The sequence below is a fragment of the Lutra lutra genome, chromosome 2, assembly GCF_902655055.1.
Source record: "Lutra lutra chromosome 2, mLutLut1.2, whole genome shotgun sequence".
Lineage (NCBI taxonomy): Eukaryota > Metazoa > Chordata > Mammalia > Carnivora > Mustelidae > Lutra > Lutra lutra.
In genome coordinates this window covers 140,909,671-140,924,476 of record NC_062279.1, presented here as the reverse complement: position 1 = coordinate 140,924,476, position 14,806 = coordinate 140,909,671, and the positions used below count along the sequence as shown (strand labels likewise).

Sequence of the window (14,806 nt, the reverse complement as noted above, 5' to 3'; positions counted from 1 at the left end):
GGCAGACTCGGGACTGCATCCTCTAGGCGGCAGGCACCAGGACAGGGATGACAATGAGGCCCCAGTCCTCTGAGGCCACCAGCTGAAGCCCCAGAGTGTAGGGCAGGGAAACCACAGGCCCTATGCTGAGGGCCCTCAGGGCCGTACGGGTAAGAGATGGGACATCCACTGGACCAGGCAGGGCTCTAGCTAGCTAGGGAGCTGCTTGCAGGGGTGTGAGTCAGTCAGTGCTCCAAACACGGCCACCTGAGTCCAGTTCAGGGCAGCTAACGGGGCCCCGGGACCCCGGGACCCCAAGGTGTCATCCCAGAACCTTAGGCCAACTATAGGACTCCTGGAGCCTGGGCCTGCCACACAGGCCCACAGGCATGGCCATGCACACAGCTGTACACAGACATAAGCACACATGGGCACACATGCCTGTTCACAGACCAGGCCCACAAACACGCCTGTACACAGACCAGGCCCACAAACATGCCTGTACACAGACCCAGGACCGCACACACGCCTGTACACAGACCCAGGCCCGCACACACACCTGTACACAGACCCAGGCCCGCACACACATGCACACACACACAAGCCAAAGGCAGAAACATCAGCTTAATGGAAGAGGATGCACATTTTCTTGTTTAACAAAATAAATTAAATATACGAAGCTTCAGCTCAAACTCTATATAAAATTACAGAGGTCTGGGGCTGCCACAGGCAGTGGGGCAATGGTGCCCAGCCCTGAGGCAGCCATCCAGTTGGCCAGCAGGCCAGGTGTGTCCTGGGCCTGAGGTCAGGCAGGCTCTGTGGTACACCTTCCTTCCAGCATTATTAATATTATTATTTTCTTTTCTTAAATATAAATATCAAGGGCCCTTCGCTCTGGCGAGGGCAGGGTCACCCCCAGGGGGCTCCAGCCTCTCAGGGCAGGAGCCAAGACTGCTCTGCCTGACCTCCCAGCCCGGGAGCCTGGGGAATGCCCAGACAGGTACTGGCAAACATAGCCAGCCACTGGTGGAGGTCTGGGTAGGGACACGGCAGTCGGCACGGGGCAGGCCTTGGGGGTTTGGCCAGGGTCCTCTCAGACCCCCTGCCAGGCACGGGGAGGGGTGGCTTGACCATGGCCCCTGTAGAACCCTCCTCATGGGGCGAGGGGTTCCTTCATCAACTAGCCCATTGCTACATGCACACTGCAAAGTTGCCGGCACAGACCTTCCCAGGTATCTTAGTCTGAGGGTGTGTGTGTGTGTGTGTGTGTGTGTCCAGAGGTATGTGTCTGTCACCCAGGGCGCCCCAGGGTGCTGACTGTGCCTCCTGCCTAGGCCCCAGCTCTCTGCGTAGCCGCCTGTCCCTCATGGGCCCGCCGCCCCGACCCGGGCCCTGCAGGGCCAGTGGGCGGAGCCCCACCCCGTGGCACTGGCTAGCACTGGTAGTGGATGTGCTGGTGGACCTTGCCCTCCACATGCGAGTGCGTGTGCGAGTGCGTGTGTGTGTGTGTGTGCGTGTGCACGTCCGTGTAGAGTTTGGGATAAAGTCTGGGCCCGGCAGATGGGCCCGGGCCCAGCAGATGCTGGGGTGCCGCCGGAGGCCCAAGCTCCTCACACAGCCCCACACCAGGGGCAGGGCCGAGGCTGGGGGGCATGGGACGGTCCTTGTCCCCGGCCCGGTCGCGGGTGGCCATGGGCGGGCGGTGTGCAGGCAGAGGCGGGGTGGGCCCGGGTGCGCATGGCTTCTTCTTGGCCTGGCAGAGCCACAGGAGCACGGTGCCAAGGATGAAGACGGCGCCAGCCGGGATGCCGATGACCACGGGCCACGGCAAGCTGGTGGTCGAGGACGAGGGGGCCACGGGGGGCCCTGGTGGCTTGGGGTCTGCAAGAGAGGCCAAGGACGGGGGTGGGGAGAGCAATGTCGCCACGGGTCCCGGGACAGCCCGCGACCAGCCAGCCGGTGGCCTCGTGTGGTGCCTCGCGCAGCTGGGGTGGGAGCAGGGAGGGGGCGCACCTGGCAGCACGGTGAGGAAGGCACTGCGGAAGCTGTAGCCCATGGTGTTGGCCCCCAGGCAGATGTACATGCCGGCATCATCCTGGCGTGCACGCGCAATGAGTAGCTTGTTGAGGTAGGAGCCGTCGGGCCTCGACCACACATCCCCCGTGGGCAACACCACGAACTTCTGGCCGCCCACGTCGATGGTGGAGTTGTAGCGGCCCTCGGCACCATACTCCACACGCTTCAGCCACTGGATCACCGGCTTCACATCGCTGCGCACTTTGCACTGGAAGGATGTGGTGCCCCCGAAGTCCACGGTCGTGTTCACGGGGTGCGTGCCCGTGAGGACGGGCTTGGAGCGCGTCCGCTCTGCATGGAGACACAGCGGGTCGTCGGCGCCTCCTCGGGCTGCCCCCACCCCACCCCCGCCCTGGCCCCAGCCCCCTGTACTCACGGATCACATCCACCTTGTAGGTTGCATTGATGGCACCTGCGCGGTTGGACACACGGCACGTGTACCTGCCACTGTCCTCAGGACGCAGGTTCTTCAGGCTCAGTGTCCACTTCTTCTTCCTGTGCTCCCCGGCCTCCAGGCCCGTCAGGGCCTGGTCGTCCTTCATCCACATGATGTCGGGCCGTGGGTGCCCACTGGCTACGCACTTGAGCCGCACGGAGCTGCCCACGGGCCGAGCGATCACACGACGCCTCATCTTGGAGGGCTGCGTGAAGCGGGGCCGTGCTGCAGAATGGCCAGCACACGGGTGAGCAGGACACTGGGAGGCCACCCCCACCCATGCCCAGGGAGGACGGCGATGCCCACCCCTCTCACCCCACTGCTTGCTGGCTGCATCCTCCTGGCCCCCGGAGGCACCGTCGTGCCCCAGATGCTCCCTTCCTGCGCCAGTATCATCTGCAGAGAGGACAGCAAGTGAGGGGGGCCCCAACAGTGCCCCCCCCCGACCCCAGGCTGGTTCCCAGGCCCTGGCCTCCGGCCCAGCTGGGAGAGCTCTGCAAACACACATGCGCGCCCCCAGGGCACACCCACCTCTCAGAATCCCAGAGACAGCTGGGCAAGAGCTGCCCGCCCAGCCCACTGCCTGGGTGCAGGTGACCCCAACAGAGCCCCCCCGGCTCCGGGGGGTCTGCAGGCCCAGTGGGAGGAGGGGGCCGGGCCCGCCCGGCAGCTGCGGTAACCCTAGCCCACATCAAGGGGGCCGAGGCCTTGGAGAGCTGACATGGCTCACATACCGCCTCATCACCCTCCCCTCTCAGAGGACAGTGGGGGGGGGGGACACCAGCCGTGTTCCCATTCCACGATCCAGAGCAGGGGGCCCAGTGGGGGTGGGGCAGGCCAAGGAATGCCCTTCCTGTCACAGCCTCCTCCACCCAGCCAGGGACCCAGGGAGGGGGCCATACAGGTCAAGCTCGCCCCCTTTGCGAGATGGGGCGCCATGGCTGCCAGGGAGCCCCACCTCCAGGCACCCAGCCCAGGAGCCCTCCCGGTACCAGCGAGCCACGGGTGTGTCTCTGGGGACCCCGCCAGCCCCCACACCAGAGCCCCAGAGGCAGAAGAGAACACAAGGCCCTTGGCGGCCCCTCTGAACTCTGAAATCTGAGCCTCAAAGTCAGAGCCGACGCCAAGGCCTGGCCTCCCAGCCGGCCCTTCACAAGACCACCACCCTGGGGCTCTCCCATGCCCACTCCTGCCACCCCCTATCCAGCCTGAGTCTCCCTGTCAGCAGAGGCTCTGGGGACCCCGCGGCACAGGCCTGAGGAGGAGGGCCCGGGCTGGGGGTGGTGGTCCCAGAGGTCAGGCACCTGTCCTGGGCTTAGAGGAGGCAGGCAGGTGGGTCTCCTCCTGGTAGCAGCACTGGGGTGGGGTGGGGCCACACAGGGAAGGTCTGCTTCCCGGGCTCACATGGACTTGGGCTCACATGGCATGGCCCCAGCGTGGGCATCACTGACCCATCACGATGAGGGTGTAGTTGACGCTGAGGCTGCCGAAGCCGTTGGTGGCCTTGCACACATAGGCGCCGGCGTCCTCCCGCTCCACCTCCTTCACCTTCAGGCCCTGGGGCAGCACCCGGAAGCGGCTCCAACCGCCATGGATGGTGCGGCCATCCTTGGTCCACATGGTCAGCGGTGGCGGGTCTCCTTCCACGGGGCACTGCAGCCGCACAGTGCGGCCCAGCCGGGCCACCTGCCTTGGAACCACCTTGTCTGCCATCCTTGGGGGGCCTGTGGGTGGGTCAGAGGGTTCAGTCATGGAGGGGCGGGTGGCCAGTGGTCAGGAGTGCAGGCAGGCCTGCGTGTGGGAGCCCCCGTCAGCTGCCTGCCTGGCCAGCCCAGGCAGCGGGGGTCTGAAGCCCTGGGCCCTGGCCCCAGCCCGCAGGGGTCAGCAGTCTCCCGGATCCCACCACTGCCGGGATCTGAGCTCCCCGGATGTGCCGTCACATCATGTTACGGAGGAGCCAGGATACAGAGGGGCCAGAGCGGCTCACCCAGGCTGCGCGTCCACAGGCGAGCCAGGATGGACCCCCATGTACTCCCCACAGGCAAGGCACACAGCACCAAGTCCGTGTAGCACAAACAGATGTGTCTCATGGTCCGGTCAGTGCCCGACTATGTGTGCCTGGCCAAGGGCCTCCCTGATGCCAGCGGCACCTTGGCAGGAGGCTGGGCAGAGTGGCACAATAGGGCGGCATGACCCTGAGTCCCTGGGGTCCAAGGGCAAGCAGCAGGGTTCCTGTCTGGCTGGCAGCCCCCTGCCCACTGTCCCCCAATAGGAGAAGCCCAAGTCACCAGCGGGAAGAAACCCACTCTCAGCCCTGTCCCAGCTCACAGCCAGCCTCGGTGCCTCCTGGGTGCAGGGCCAGCAGGCATGGCGAGCCGGCTGCAGAGGACACTGCAGGCGTCCCAGAGAGGTGGGGTCACATCCTGGCCAAGCCCCAAGGCTCCTGCACCTTGGGGCGACCTCAGGGGGCACTGAGCCCTTACACTCGCCCCACTGACCGTACCCCCAGACCAGGACAGATGTCTCCGGGCACCCCACTGCCCTTCCAGGGCCTAGCTCCCTGGATCCCGCCCTCTGGCTGTTGGCCCGGGGTGCTCACTCCACACCGTAGCCACTCGGGCCTGGATGGCCTGAATCCTGCGTCCTGGCCTCCCAGAAGAGCCGGCCAGCGGCCGCCCTGAGATGCACAGCTATGGGGCCTGCGGGCAGCACGTGTTCTCAAGAAGCAGCTGGTGTTTCTATGGTGTGTAGGTACCAGCTGGCTGTGTTGCTGGCCTTCCCCTCCAGGACCCAGAGCGTGTCCCTGGGCTTTCCAGAGGCTCCTGGCAGCTTCCTGAGCACCACCTCCCAGCCCCAGGGGACCTGTGCAGAGTGTAGCCCCACACCACTGGTCTGCTCACGGTGAGGGCAGGGGGTGCTGGCCCCCATTCGGATGGAGAGAGCTGACAGCCCAGGGTCTAGGCAGGGAGGGGCCCGGCTTTGCTAGGGGGACGGAGGATTGGGGGGGCACAGCAGGGGCACAGCAACACCAGGCCCTTCCCTCTGTGCTCTCTATGCCCACTGGTGAAAAGGGAGCTTGAGGTAGAGGAGGGCCCTACCCAGCCCCACCCACCCCACCAAGCATACCCCCAGGAACGCTTCTGCCTCTGCTAGGGTTCCCCCGACTCCTGCCATGGGGCTCCTAACATGGGCCCCAGGCCATCCCCGCACTCTTAGCCAGCCCCCTCTTGACCAGGCCCCCAGGGCCCCAGCAAGCGGCTGCTGAGACCTACCTCTTCCAAATTTCTCAGTTGCATATGGGGCCCCCCAGATACCCACCAAGTCACAGTGAGACAGTTGCAGGGGTCTCCTGAGGCCCCCCGGCGTGCCCCGGGTCCCAGCCTTACTCCCAGGCAGGCCCTGTCCAACACCTGTCACTGCTTGCAATCCCACTATTCAAAGGGGCACCCCAGACTGCAGGACAGAAAGGGCACCCCCTCAGCCTGCCCCCAGGCTGACACCTGGCTGTCCACACAGGCCTAAACACTGCCTGGCAAGCATAGGGGGCTAAGACAGTGTCCCTCTCTCCTCGGGCTTTCCTGTCCTGGACCCATCCTGGAAGAAGCCTGCATCAGTGGCAGAAAGAGGACCCAGCAGACAGCACTTCTGGGGCCAGGAGGGGCACCTGCAGCCCTGCCCCTTCCCTGTACCAGGCAGTAGGGTGTGAGGAGTGGGGGTCAGGGGCATCTACTGGGCCGCAGAGACCACAGGCCCCCTCAGCCACTGTGGAGAGGAGGACAGAGCCCAGTAACTGCCAGACGGACCGGAGGTGTGGCCTCGAGGGCTGGCCTGCATGCAGGACAGGGGGACAGGCAGGCAGGCAGCCAAAGGCCCCAGCCGGAGCCAGCCTTATCCTAAAGCAAACAGCCCCTTTCCCCTCCCCCTGAGCTGGGCCTTCCCTGCCCCCTCCACCCCCTGCCTCTGCAGAGACCCCAGCAGGCTCACCGGAGGGAGCCCCCCCAGATTCCTGGGGATTTTGGCCGCCAGTGTGACTGCCACGGCTCTATATTTAGCTCAGGAAACACAAGCCCCCATTGTTCCACCTGGTCAGGTTCCCAACCCACCCAGCCAGAGGCAAACTGAGGCAAGACCTGAGGCAGATGGGCAGCTGGAGGGTGTGCAGCGGGTGGAGCAGGGGCAGTTTCCCACCAGCTCCAGGGCAGCCTCTGGATCCTTCAGCACAGGCACCTTCCCCACAAGCACGACCTCCAGGAAGCCCTTGACCTTCCATGAGCCCCAAGCCACAGCCTTGAGGAATTTCAGGGGGCATGGGCAGGAGGTGCATGGCCATGTGGAGGGGGTAAATGGAGGCTGGGGCTGGGTCTCACCCCTCAAGGGGGCTAAACATCAATGTGGTAGGCAGAGAGAGGACCACCACACCCCCTTCTCCCTCTCTCCTTCCCGCCCTACCCCATCCCCAAAGCTGTGACAGCATACTAGAATGGGGGTGTGGGGAGGGGTCAGGGGGCAGCAACCAGGAAGACCCCATATATCCAGCCTACACTTCCAGGCTTCCCAGCCACCACCCAGAACTCAGGTGCCACACAACCACCTGATCACGCCATCTCTAGACGCTGTCCCCAGACACATGGGCTGTCCCCCAGACACACAGGTTGTCCCCCACTCTCTCAGACACTGTCCCCAGACACACAGGTTGTCCCCCACACTGTCTCCAGACACACAGGCTATCCCCCAGACACTGTCCCCCAGACACACGGGCTGTCCCCCAGACACTGTCCCTAGACACACGGACTGTCCCCTAGACACTGTCCCCCAGACACACAGGCTGTCCCCCAGACAGTCCCCAGACACACAGGCTGTCCCCCAGATACTATCCCCAGACACAGGCTATTCCTCAGACACTGTTCTCAGACACATGGGCTGCCCCCCAGATGCACACACCCTACCCACAGACAGGTTCCCAGGCACACGCACATACAGTCATACACCAATAGTAGAGGCAAATTCCCCACACCAGAGACCACCTTGCCCCACCTGCCGTGAGGACGGTTGCCCAAGGGTTAAAACACTATAACCTCAGCTGATGCTCCTCCTATCCCAGCAGAGCCCAGGAGGGCTGAAGGAGCAGGGGAGCTGGGAAGGATGGAGGGGTGACACATGCTGGAGGGCTAGGGACAGGACCCCAGTGGCAGTCTAGCCCATGCAGTTTCCACACACCTTCAGGGGCCACCTGAAGCGCAGCCCCCCACACCTCCCTAACCCTCACAGCCTCTACACTGTTCATCCCTTCCTGGTATCTCTCCCCAACACCCTCCCCAGCCCCCCTAGGGGGCTGCAGTGTCCCTCTTGGGGTGGCCTGCTCTGGCCGCTCCATCTGAACCACACCTGAGCCCCCATCCTGTTCACGTTTGTCTCGGGCCTGGCTGTGGGGGCACTGCCTGTGCCAGCCTCTCCCTCTCTCCGCCGCCCAAGGCATTCGTGACCTGCTGACCCCGAGCAGCCTTCATGAGGAGCTGGGCCAGACACCAGCCCTCCCGGGGCCCCCAAGTGCCAGTCCACGCTGCCCACACGGGCCACGGACACGGGTGGAAGTGAGGGGCTGCAGGAATCAGCTGGTCAGTACATCAGAGCTCACTCCATTCCTAATCAGCCCTGAGAAGCCCTGGAAATGGCCAGCCTGGAAGGAACCCTCTGGCCGGGGTTGGGGAGCCATCAGGCTGACCTTGTTGGGACTGGCTGGGAAGGGACTTTGGATGGCCAGCTGGAGCCACTGGAGCCCTCTCCTCCTGGAGAAGTCAAGTGGTCTGGAAAAGACAACTCAAAGGACACTGTGACAGGGCCTGACAGGGGGGCAGGGAAGCGAGGTAGGTCCCGTCTAGCCTGGCTGTACGCTCTGAACCAGCAGAGGCAGGGGGACACTCTCCAGCAGAGTGGGGGTCCCTATGCTGGTCCCCGTGGTGGGTGAACACCACGCAGAGGTGGACCTGGGGCCAGTGCCCTCCCCAAGAAGACAAGGGCTGGGTGGCTGAAAAGAGGAGGCCCAGATGAAGACCACCCCAGGACAGCCGTGAGAGGCAGGGCTTAGCCTTCACCCTGGTTCTGAGCCACTCTGGTACACGTGTGCACACACACGGGCTCCCAATCACCAGCAGGCCCAGGGCGGCCCCTGGGGGCTGGACTCATGGGATCTATCCATGGAACTGGTAGGACCCACAGTGCGGGCAGTTGCCCCAGAAGCCAGGCTGTCTGGGTGCAACAAAGGGACAGCCTGACCCACTGAGTCAGCAAGCTGTTCACGGTGTCCGGCCCGACACACCGCCCGGGAAGCAGCACCATGGAAGGCGATAGGCCGGTGGGGGGACCCTCCAGGTCTGTCCCCAGCCCTGGAAGCCCCAGGCAGGCCTTCAGCCCAGCCCTGACTAGGGCTCTTCCTCCTTGCCACTCCCAAGACACACACGGAGGCCACAGAGCATTCCCTGACAGGCTGCTGCCCTGGCGAGGGGGTCCCCACAGGAACTGCCAACAGCTAATGGCACCCACACCCAACACCCACGGCCCCAGGACCAGTCTAGATGGCTCAGTGGCACACCCCGGTGGCTGTGTCCAGAGCCTGCCAAGTCCACAGACTCCAAGCTGACCCCTGCCCCCCTCCCCCAACTCAGAAAAACATCATGCACCTAGAACTGGTCTAGCATCACCACCTCCCTAGAGGGGCCCAGCCCCAGCCCCAGCCCCGGAGCCAAGAAGGACCTGGTCCCCTGGGTCTCCCTCACAAGCTGGCACTGGACCCTGGGGACAGGGTAACAGGACAAGAGGCCCAGCGCACCCAGGGCCCTGCCTGCCATGGGCTTGAACCCTTGTGACACGGTGTTTCCTGAGCCTGGAACCCCGGGTCAGAGGTTGGCACCAGTGCTGCTCCTCCCTGTGAGGGCTCAAGCACCGGACGGCCCAAGCCCCAGGCCACAGAGCCCCGCACTCCCACCCACACCAGCTTCACCCACCCCAGGGTCCCAGCCAACAGCCCACAGCCAGCTTCTTGCTGACAGACTATAGGTACGAGGCTATGGCACACTGGGACCCCTGAGATCTCCACAGGCTGCAGGGCACACAGCACCCGCTGCCGGGCTCCACAGTGAAGCCCACGGTCCCCACCAGACCAGGCAGGCCACTACAGAGTGCCAGGGCCAGCCAGTGGCCCGGCTGTCCTGAGGTTCAGCATGGTGGGGTCAGAGGAGATCACCGCCCAGGGCAGTCCCAGGCCAGAGCTGGGCACAGCATCCTCTCCACCGCCTGCTGCCCCAGGCCCCGTTATCTCTTCATAGTGCAGGACTTGTGTAAATCTCTAACAAACTGGGGAAGAAAGCCATTGTTTCCTGCCACGAAGGGAAGCCCTGGGCATCAGCAGGTCCCAGGCTGGAGCACCTCCCTGCCACACTATCCCCTGCATTCCAGGGACAGACCTGGGAGCCCCTGACTCATGCTGGTTCTCCCCAAGGGGGCCGGTTCCTGTGGGACAAAGGGACCCAGGCCCACCAGCCTCGAGGCCCTGGCCCAGCAACTCACTGGGGACAGGAAGCTAGCCCCCAGGACGTCCCCAACCCCTTTTCCCTGCACCCCAGCCAACCAGCCTCTCAGCCCAGTCCTGGCCTATTCCCACTCCTGGCCCCCATCCAGGTACACCAGGGCGTCTGCAGCCCCAAGATGTCCACCCTGGTCAGTGCGACCCGCCCACTTCTGCCCATGCTCTTCCCCCACCCGAAGGCCATTCTCCCCTCACCTGACCAGTACCCATACCTCCTTCCGGGCTGTGCTGCCCACGTCTCTCCCCATGCCCCCAATCCCCTCCCCCAGCCTTCCTGGACTGTGGACCGTCTGGATGCAGACCCAGCCTGAACTAGCCCAGGACAGTGGCTCCCACTGCCCTCGGGCCCCAAGAGTAGCCACACTGAACACCCACAGGCTTGACCAGGAGCACACAGTGACCACCACTTGAAAGACAGATGGCAGGCAGGGTGGGGTGGCAGCATGGGCCAGAGGCTGTGTCCTGGACATGCCAGGGCTACAGTCACTGGAATGGTACAGAAGGCCCGCCACCAGCAGCAACGCGGCCAGCAGCGAGACTCCCAGCCCACCAGGACCACCGCCTGCCTCCGCCAGCACTCTTAGCAGTGTCCAAACCCCAGGCCGGAGGCTGAGGCCACTGCTGGGAAAAACCAACATTTCCCCATGGCACTGGGCGGGGGTTGAAGGCCCATTGATTCCCGCACAATGAAGAAGGAGCCTGCGGTAGGAGTTTCCAGGCCCAGCCAAAGGCGACTTTGTTCATGGCTCCCTCCTCCCCCCAGAGGGGACAGTGATTTATTTTCTCTTCCAGGAGTGGAGCCCGAGACATAAATGGGGCGGCTGGCCTGCATCCCCACCTCACAGCGCCTGGGCCCAGCTCCCGCACATTCACCTCAGCTGGGGCTGCCTGGCGGGGTGGGGGGAGGCCCCTGTGGCCTGGCCAGAGGCCAAGCAAGGTCAGCCAGCGCACACGCACACGACGACAGCCCTCCTGACGTCCGCGCGTCCTCCGCACGCCCTCACACACACTGGTGGGCCCTTCCCAACACAGCCCAGACGGCAAGAAGTCACTATGCCCGTGGCGTGGGGCATCCAGCAGCCAGTGCCCGGCCCCGGGGGTGGCACTAGGCCCTCCCAGGGCACACCAGCACAGTCCAGGGGACAGGAAGGTGACTTCGAGGGCTAGCTGTCCAGAGACCTGTCCACTGCTTCCCCTGTGGAAAAGCTCAAACCAGAGAAGCCCTTCCACAAGTTCTTCTAGAGCTCTCTGGGAAGGGCAAGGTCAGCGGAGCTGCTCAAGTTCCCACTGTGAGAAACCCAAATCCTATCTTCCCTCCAATTTAGAAAATGCTGTTGAAGACAAACCCACCCTGATTGTGAAACTTTCAGAAAGGGGAACTTTGAAAACATGATCTGGTATAGAGACGGGCTAACTGTGGAGAGCGTGAGGCACAGGGAAGATGGCTCTCGGCAAACAGCCTGGCCCTCTGGGGGCACGCCCAAAGTGACCGTGCCCCTCAAGGTCAGGCTGGAGGGGAAGCCAGCACTGTTCAGGAACAGGGGCCTCATACCCCACCCCCAAAGCCACACAGGACCTTGCCCTTGGAGAGTGGGTGCCAGGGCAGTGCACACCCGGCATGAGGGCCAAGGCTGGAGATGAGGCACAGCCCCAAGGCCAAGGCTGAGGGAAACAGAGCAGGGTGTGGCCCCTCCAGGGCCCCCTGGCACTGAGGCAGACCCTGCTGCCCGCCGCCATTGCTGCCATCCGCCACTCTGCGTCAGGATCCAGCCAATGACCAGGCCAGGCCAGCGGCCTCCAGAGCTCCCTGGCTGAGTAGCCAGAGGACAGGCAGGTGTGGGATCGAGGGGAGTCCAAGCAGATGAAAGAGGGATCAGAATCCAGGCTGCCGGCCACTGGCGGGCGGGGGGGCCTTGCTGCATATGACCTGAGTGCCTGCCGTGCCCAGGACACTGCCAGGCCCAGCCACGCCTGGGCAGCCCCCACCAGGCCACCAGGCCGGTCCCTAGCCAGGCAGGCGGGGGGGTACTGTGGCATTAGGCCCACCTGGGCTGCCGCCTGCCACCCAACTCCCGAACGTGCCCATATAAGGCCGGGCTGGGCTCGGTGTACCCGCTGGGTGGCGGGGGGAGGGGTGCGAAGCCTCAGAGGACTGGTGGACAGGGCAGGGACGTTCCTGAGTGGTCAACACACCCAAAGGGCTGGCCCGGCCAAAGGGCCCGCCTAGCAGAGAAGAGGCCAGTGCAGAAGATGGCGGGCGGAGTCCGTGAACGCTTATGTCCCATCACCCGTCAGCCAAGGGTATACCTTGCTGGGGCTGGGTACAGGGGCGAGCGTCCCTTGGGAGATGTTGTAGGCCTGCCCACTGGGACATCAGGTGTGTGAGCTTGCATCTGAGTCCTGGAATGGAACACGCCCACACACAGTATGTAGCCTGAAGCAGGTGGTCCTCTGGGTCTGCCTGGAGACAAGCCCCCACCCCCTACACCATGCAGCAACTCCATGTTCTAGACACTCGATCCCCCAGCCCCCCACCCTATATCTTCCCAGGGATGAGCCAGCTCAGGGCACAGGGTTGGGTCATGAGTCCCAGACACTAACAATGTCCCCACTGTCCCCAAACCGCACCCTGGCCACCATGGGGGTCTCTGGGTCTAGGTGGGTCCTCATAGGGGCCTAACTGGGTTCATTGTGCCAAACAGCCTACCCCACAAAAATCCTCAGGGTAACCAACTGCCCTCAACCTCAGGTACACATACAAATATGCATGTGTCCTGAGAGGCACTGGGGCCAGAGTCCACTCTACCAGCAAGTGTGGGGTCCCACAGGTGAGCCGGGGTGATCGTTGGGTGAGAGGGGCCCTGCGGGTGAGGTGTGCCCCCTCAGTAAGCATAGAGTCCAAAGGGTGAGCTGGGAGTGAGCTGGGGCACCCCACGAGCAAAGGGGGATGTACCTTCTGGCTGAGCCTGGGGGCCCAGAGAGGGTGAGAAGACCCACCAAGCTCCCAGCCAGTAGGGGCGGGGCGCAGGCACACGCGCCAGCCGGGCACTGTGGCAGGGTTCAGGCCCGGGAGGGAAAGGGGCGGCGCTGGCGCAGGCCGGGGCGCCGGGCTGGGCGCCAGGACTCACCTCGGGCGGCGGCGGCCGGCGGGAGGGCCCCCAGCAGCAGCGGCGGCAGCAGCAGCAACAACGTGGGGCTGGGCGTCATCTTGGCCCGTCTGGACCTGGAGGTATTGAGGGTCGGTCACTGGCGTACAGGGTAGGAGTCGCCACCTTCTAGCCTAGGGCCCCGGGGCCGCCAGCACCCCAGTCCCGGGCTGCGAGGGTCTGGGTGCGGGCCTCCCCGCCCTCCCTGCCAGCGCTCCGGGCGGAGGAAGCGGCGGCGGGGAGCACCGCGGGTATCAAAGGCAGACAAAGGGTTTACACTAATTACCGGCCTCCCCCGCCGCCCCCCGTCTCTAAACACCGTCTGGATTCCTGGCGCTTGTAACTCGGGCCCTGCCCGCGGGACACACAACACCGGCGGCCGCGCACATAATCGCCTGCGCCATTAGCGGACAAATTTGCGCTTGGGGGGGGGCCCACGTGGGGTGCAGGGGCGGGGGCGGGGCGCGGACAGGACCACTGGCGGGGCAGGGTCGGCGGCGGCGCGTGCGGTGCCCGGCGGCATCGCACCCTGTATTCCGGAACCCGTATCCTCCCAGCCCCCGGCCAGATCCCGGACCCCGGACCCCGATCCTCCCCGGCAGGCCCTCCCAGTCGGCCCCCCGGGGGTCGCGGGCGCGCGGAGGGTCTCACCTCGGCGGGGCAGGCAGGCAGCGGGGCTCAGGGCCGGGCCCGCGGGACGCGCTGCGCGGTCATCGCCGCCCCGGGCGCCGCACCCCGGCGCCCCGCGCCCCCGGGCCCGGCCTCGGGACGGGGCGGCGCTACCTGGGCGCGGGCGGCTCGGGCCAGGACCGGCGCCGAGGCGGGTGTCCGGAGGCAGCGCGGGAGGAGGGGTCGAGTCCAGGGGCTGGAGGCCGGGGCCGGGGTCCCGGGGCGGCGGGGCGAGGGGCCCGGGGCGCCGCGCCGCGAGGCGTCCTTCCCTGCGGGGCTTTGTCAACTCTCCCGGAGCGAGCGCCGAGCCCGCCGCGCGCCCCGCCCCGACACAACTTCCCTCCAATCGGCTCGCCCCGGCTCGCCCCGCGCCCGCCCCGCGCCCGCCCCGCGCCCAAACTTTCCCCCAATCCGCGCGCTCCCGCCCCGCCCGCGGGGCTCTGGGCCTTAACCCTCGCGGTGCGGGCGGCCTGCGGGCGGGGCGGCTCCCTGGGGCGCGGCCCCGCCCCCGCCCCCGCCCTCTGCCCGCCCCCGGCCGGGCCCGGCCCCCAGTCCCAGTCCGCCGGACCGGGCCCAGCCACCCTCTCCCCGCCCTCGTCCCGCCCCCACCCCACCCCCGCCACGCCACGCCCCCCCGCCCCTGACCCGCTCGTCTCTGCCACCCCAGCCAGGCCCACCGCCACCCCGGCCCCCACCCCGCCCCGCAGCTCCCCACCTTGTCCCGCGCGCCCCTGGGTGCCGCGGCGCCCACCCCATACCTGCACCCACCGTGCCTGAGCATTCCTGGTACCCCCAGCGCTGGCCCTGGTCGAGCCCATGGTCGCCTGACCTCGCAGCTAGGCCATCCCTGGTTTCCCGGGAGGGGCGGACGGGATGGCCGAAGGGCTCCCTCGAGGCCCAGGTCCCCGGGGAGCCCCT

General features: G+C 65.7%; 1 protein-coding gene across 2 annotated transcripts; it reads right to left on the bottom strand.

Annotated features, from left to right (window-relative positions):
* Positions 1–603: 603 nt before the first annotated feature.
* Positions 604–14,183, bottom strand: FGFRL1 (fibroblast growth factor receptor like 1). Of its 2 annotated transcripts, none has more exons than XM_047718579.1 (7): positions 13,871–14,183; positions 13,202–13,296; positions 3,943–4,215; positions 2,807–2,887; positions 2,432–2,716; positions 1,993–2,346; positions 604–1,860 (listed from the first exon to the last, which is right to left on the bottom strand). In XM_047718579.1, the coding sequence occupies exons 2-7, from the start codon at positions 13,278–13,280 to the stop codon at positions 1,412–1,414; spliced, it is 1,521 nt and encodes a 506-aa protein (XP_047574535.1). In that variant the 5' UTR covers positions 13,281–13,296; positions 13,871–14,183; the 3' UTR covers positions 604–1,411. The 2 variants fall into 2 exon arrangements, with proteins under 2 accessions (XP_047574535.1, XP_047574537.1); XM_047718581.1 differs by lacking the exon at positions 13,871–14,183 and adding an exon at positions 13,506–13,568.
* Positions 14,184–14,806: the final 623 nt, after the last annotated feature.

Excerpts from the sequence above, each read along its gene's own strand:
- FGFRL1 (XM_047718579.1), bottom strand. The coding sequence starts at position 13,280 with ATGACGCCCAGCCCCACGTTGTTGCTGCTGCTGCCGCCGCTGCTGCTG. Across the intron at positions 2,888-3,942 it reads CTACACCCTCATCGTGATGG|ATGATACTGGCGCAGGAAGG; the intron begins GTCAGTGATGCC and ends TCCTCTCTGCAG. Across the intron at positions 2,347-2,431 it reads CTACAAGGTGGATGTGATCC|AGCGGACGCGCTCCAAGCCC; the intron begins GTGAGTACAGGG and ends GTCTCCATGCAG.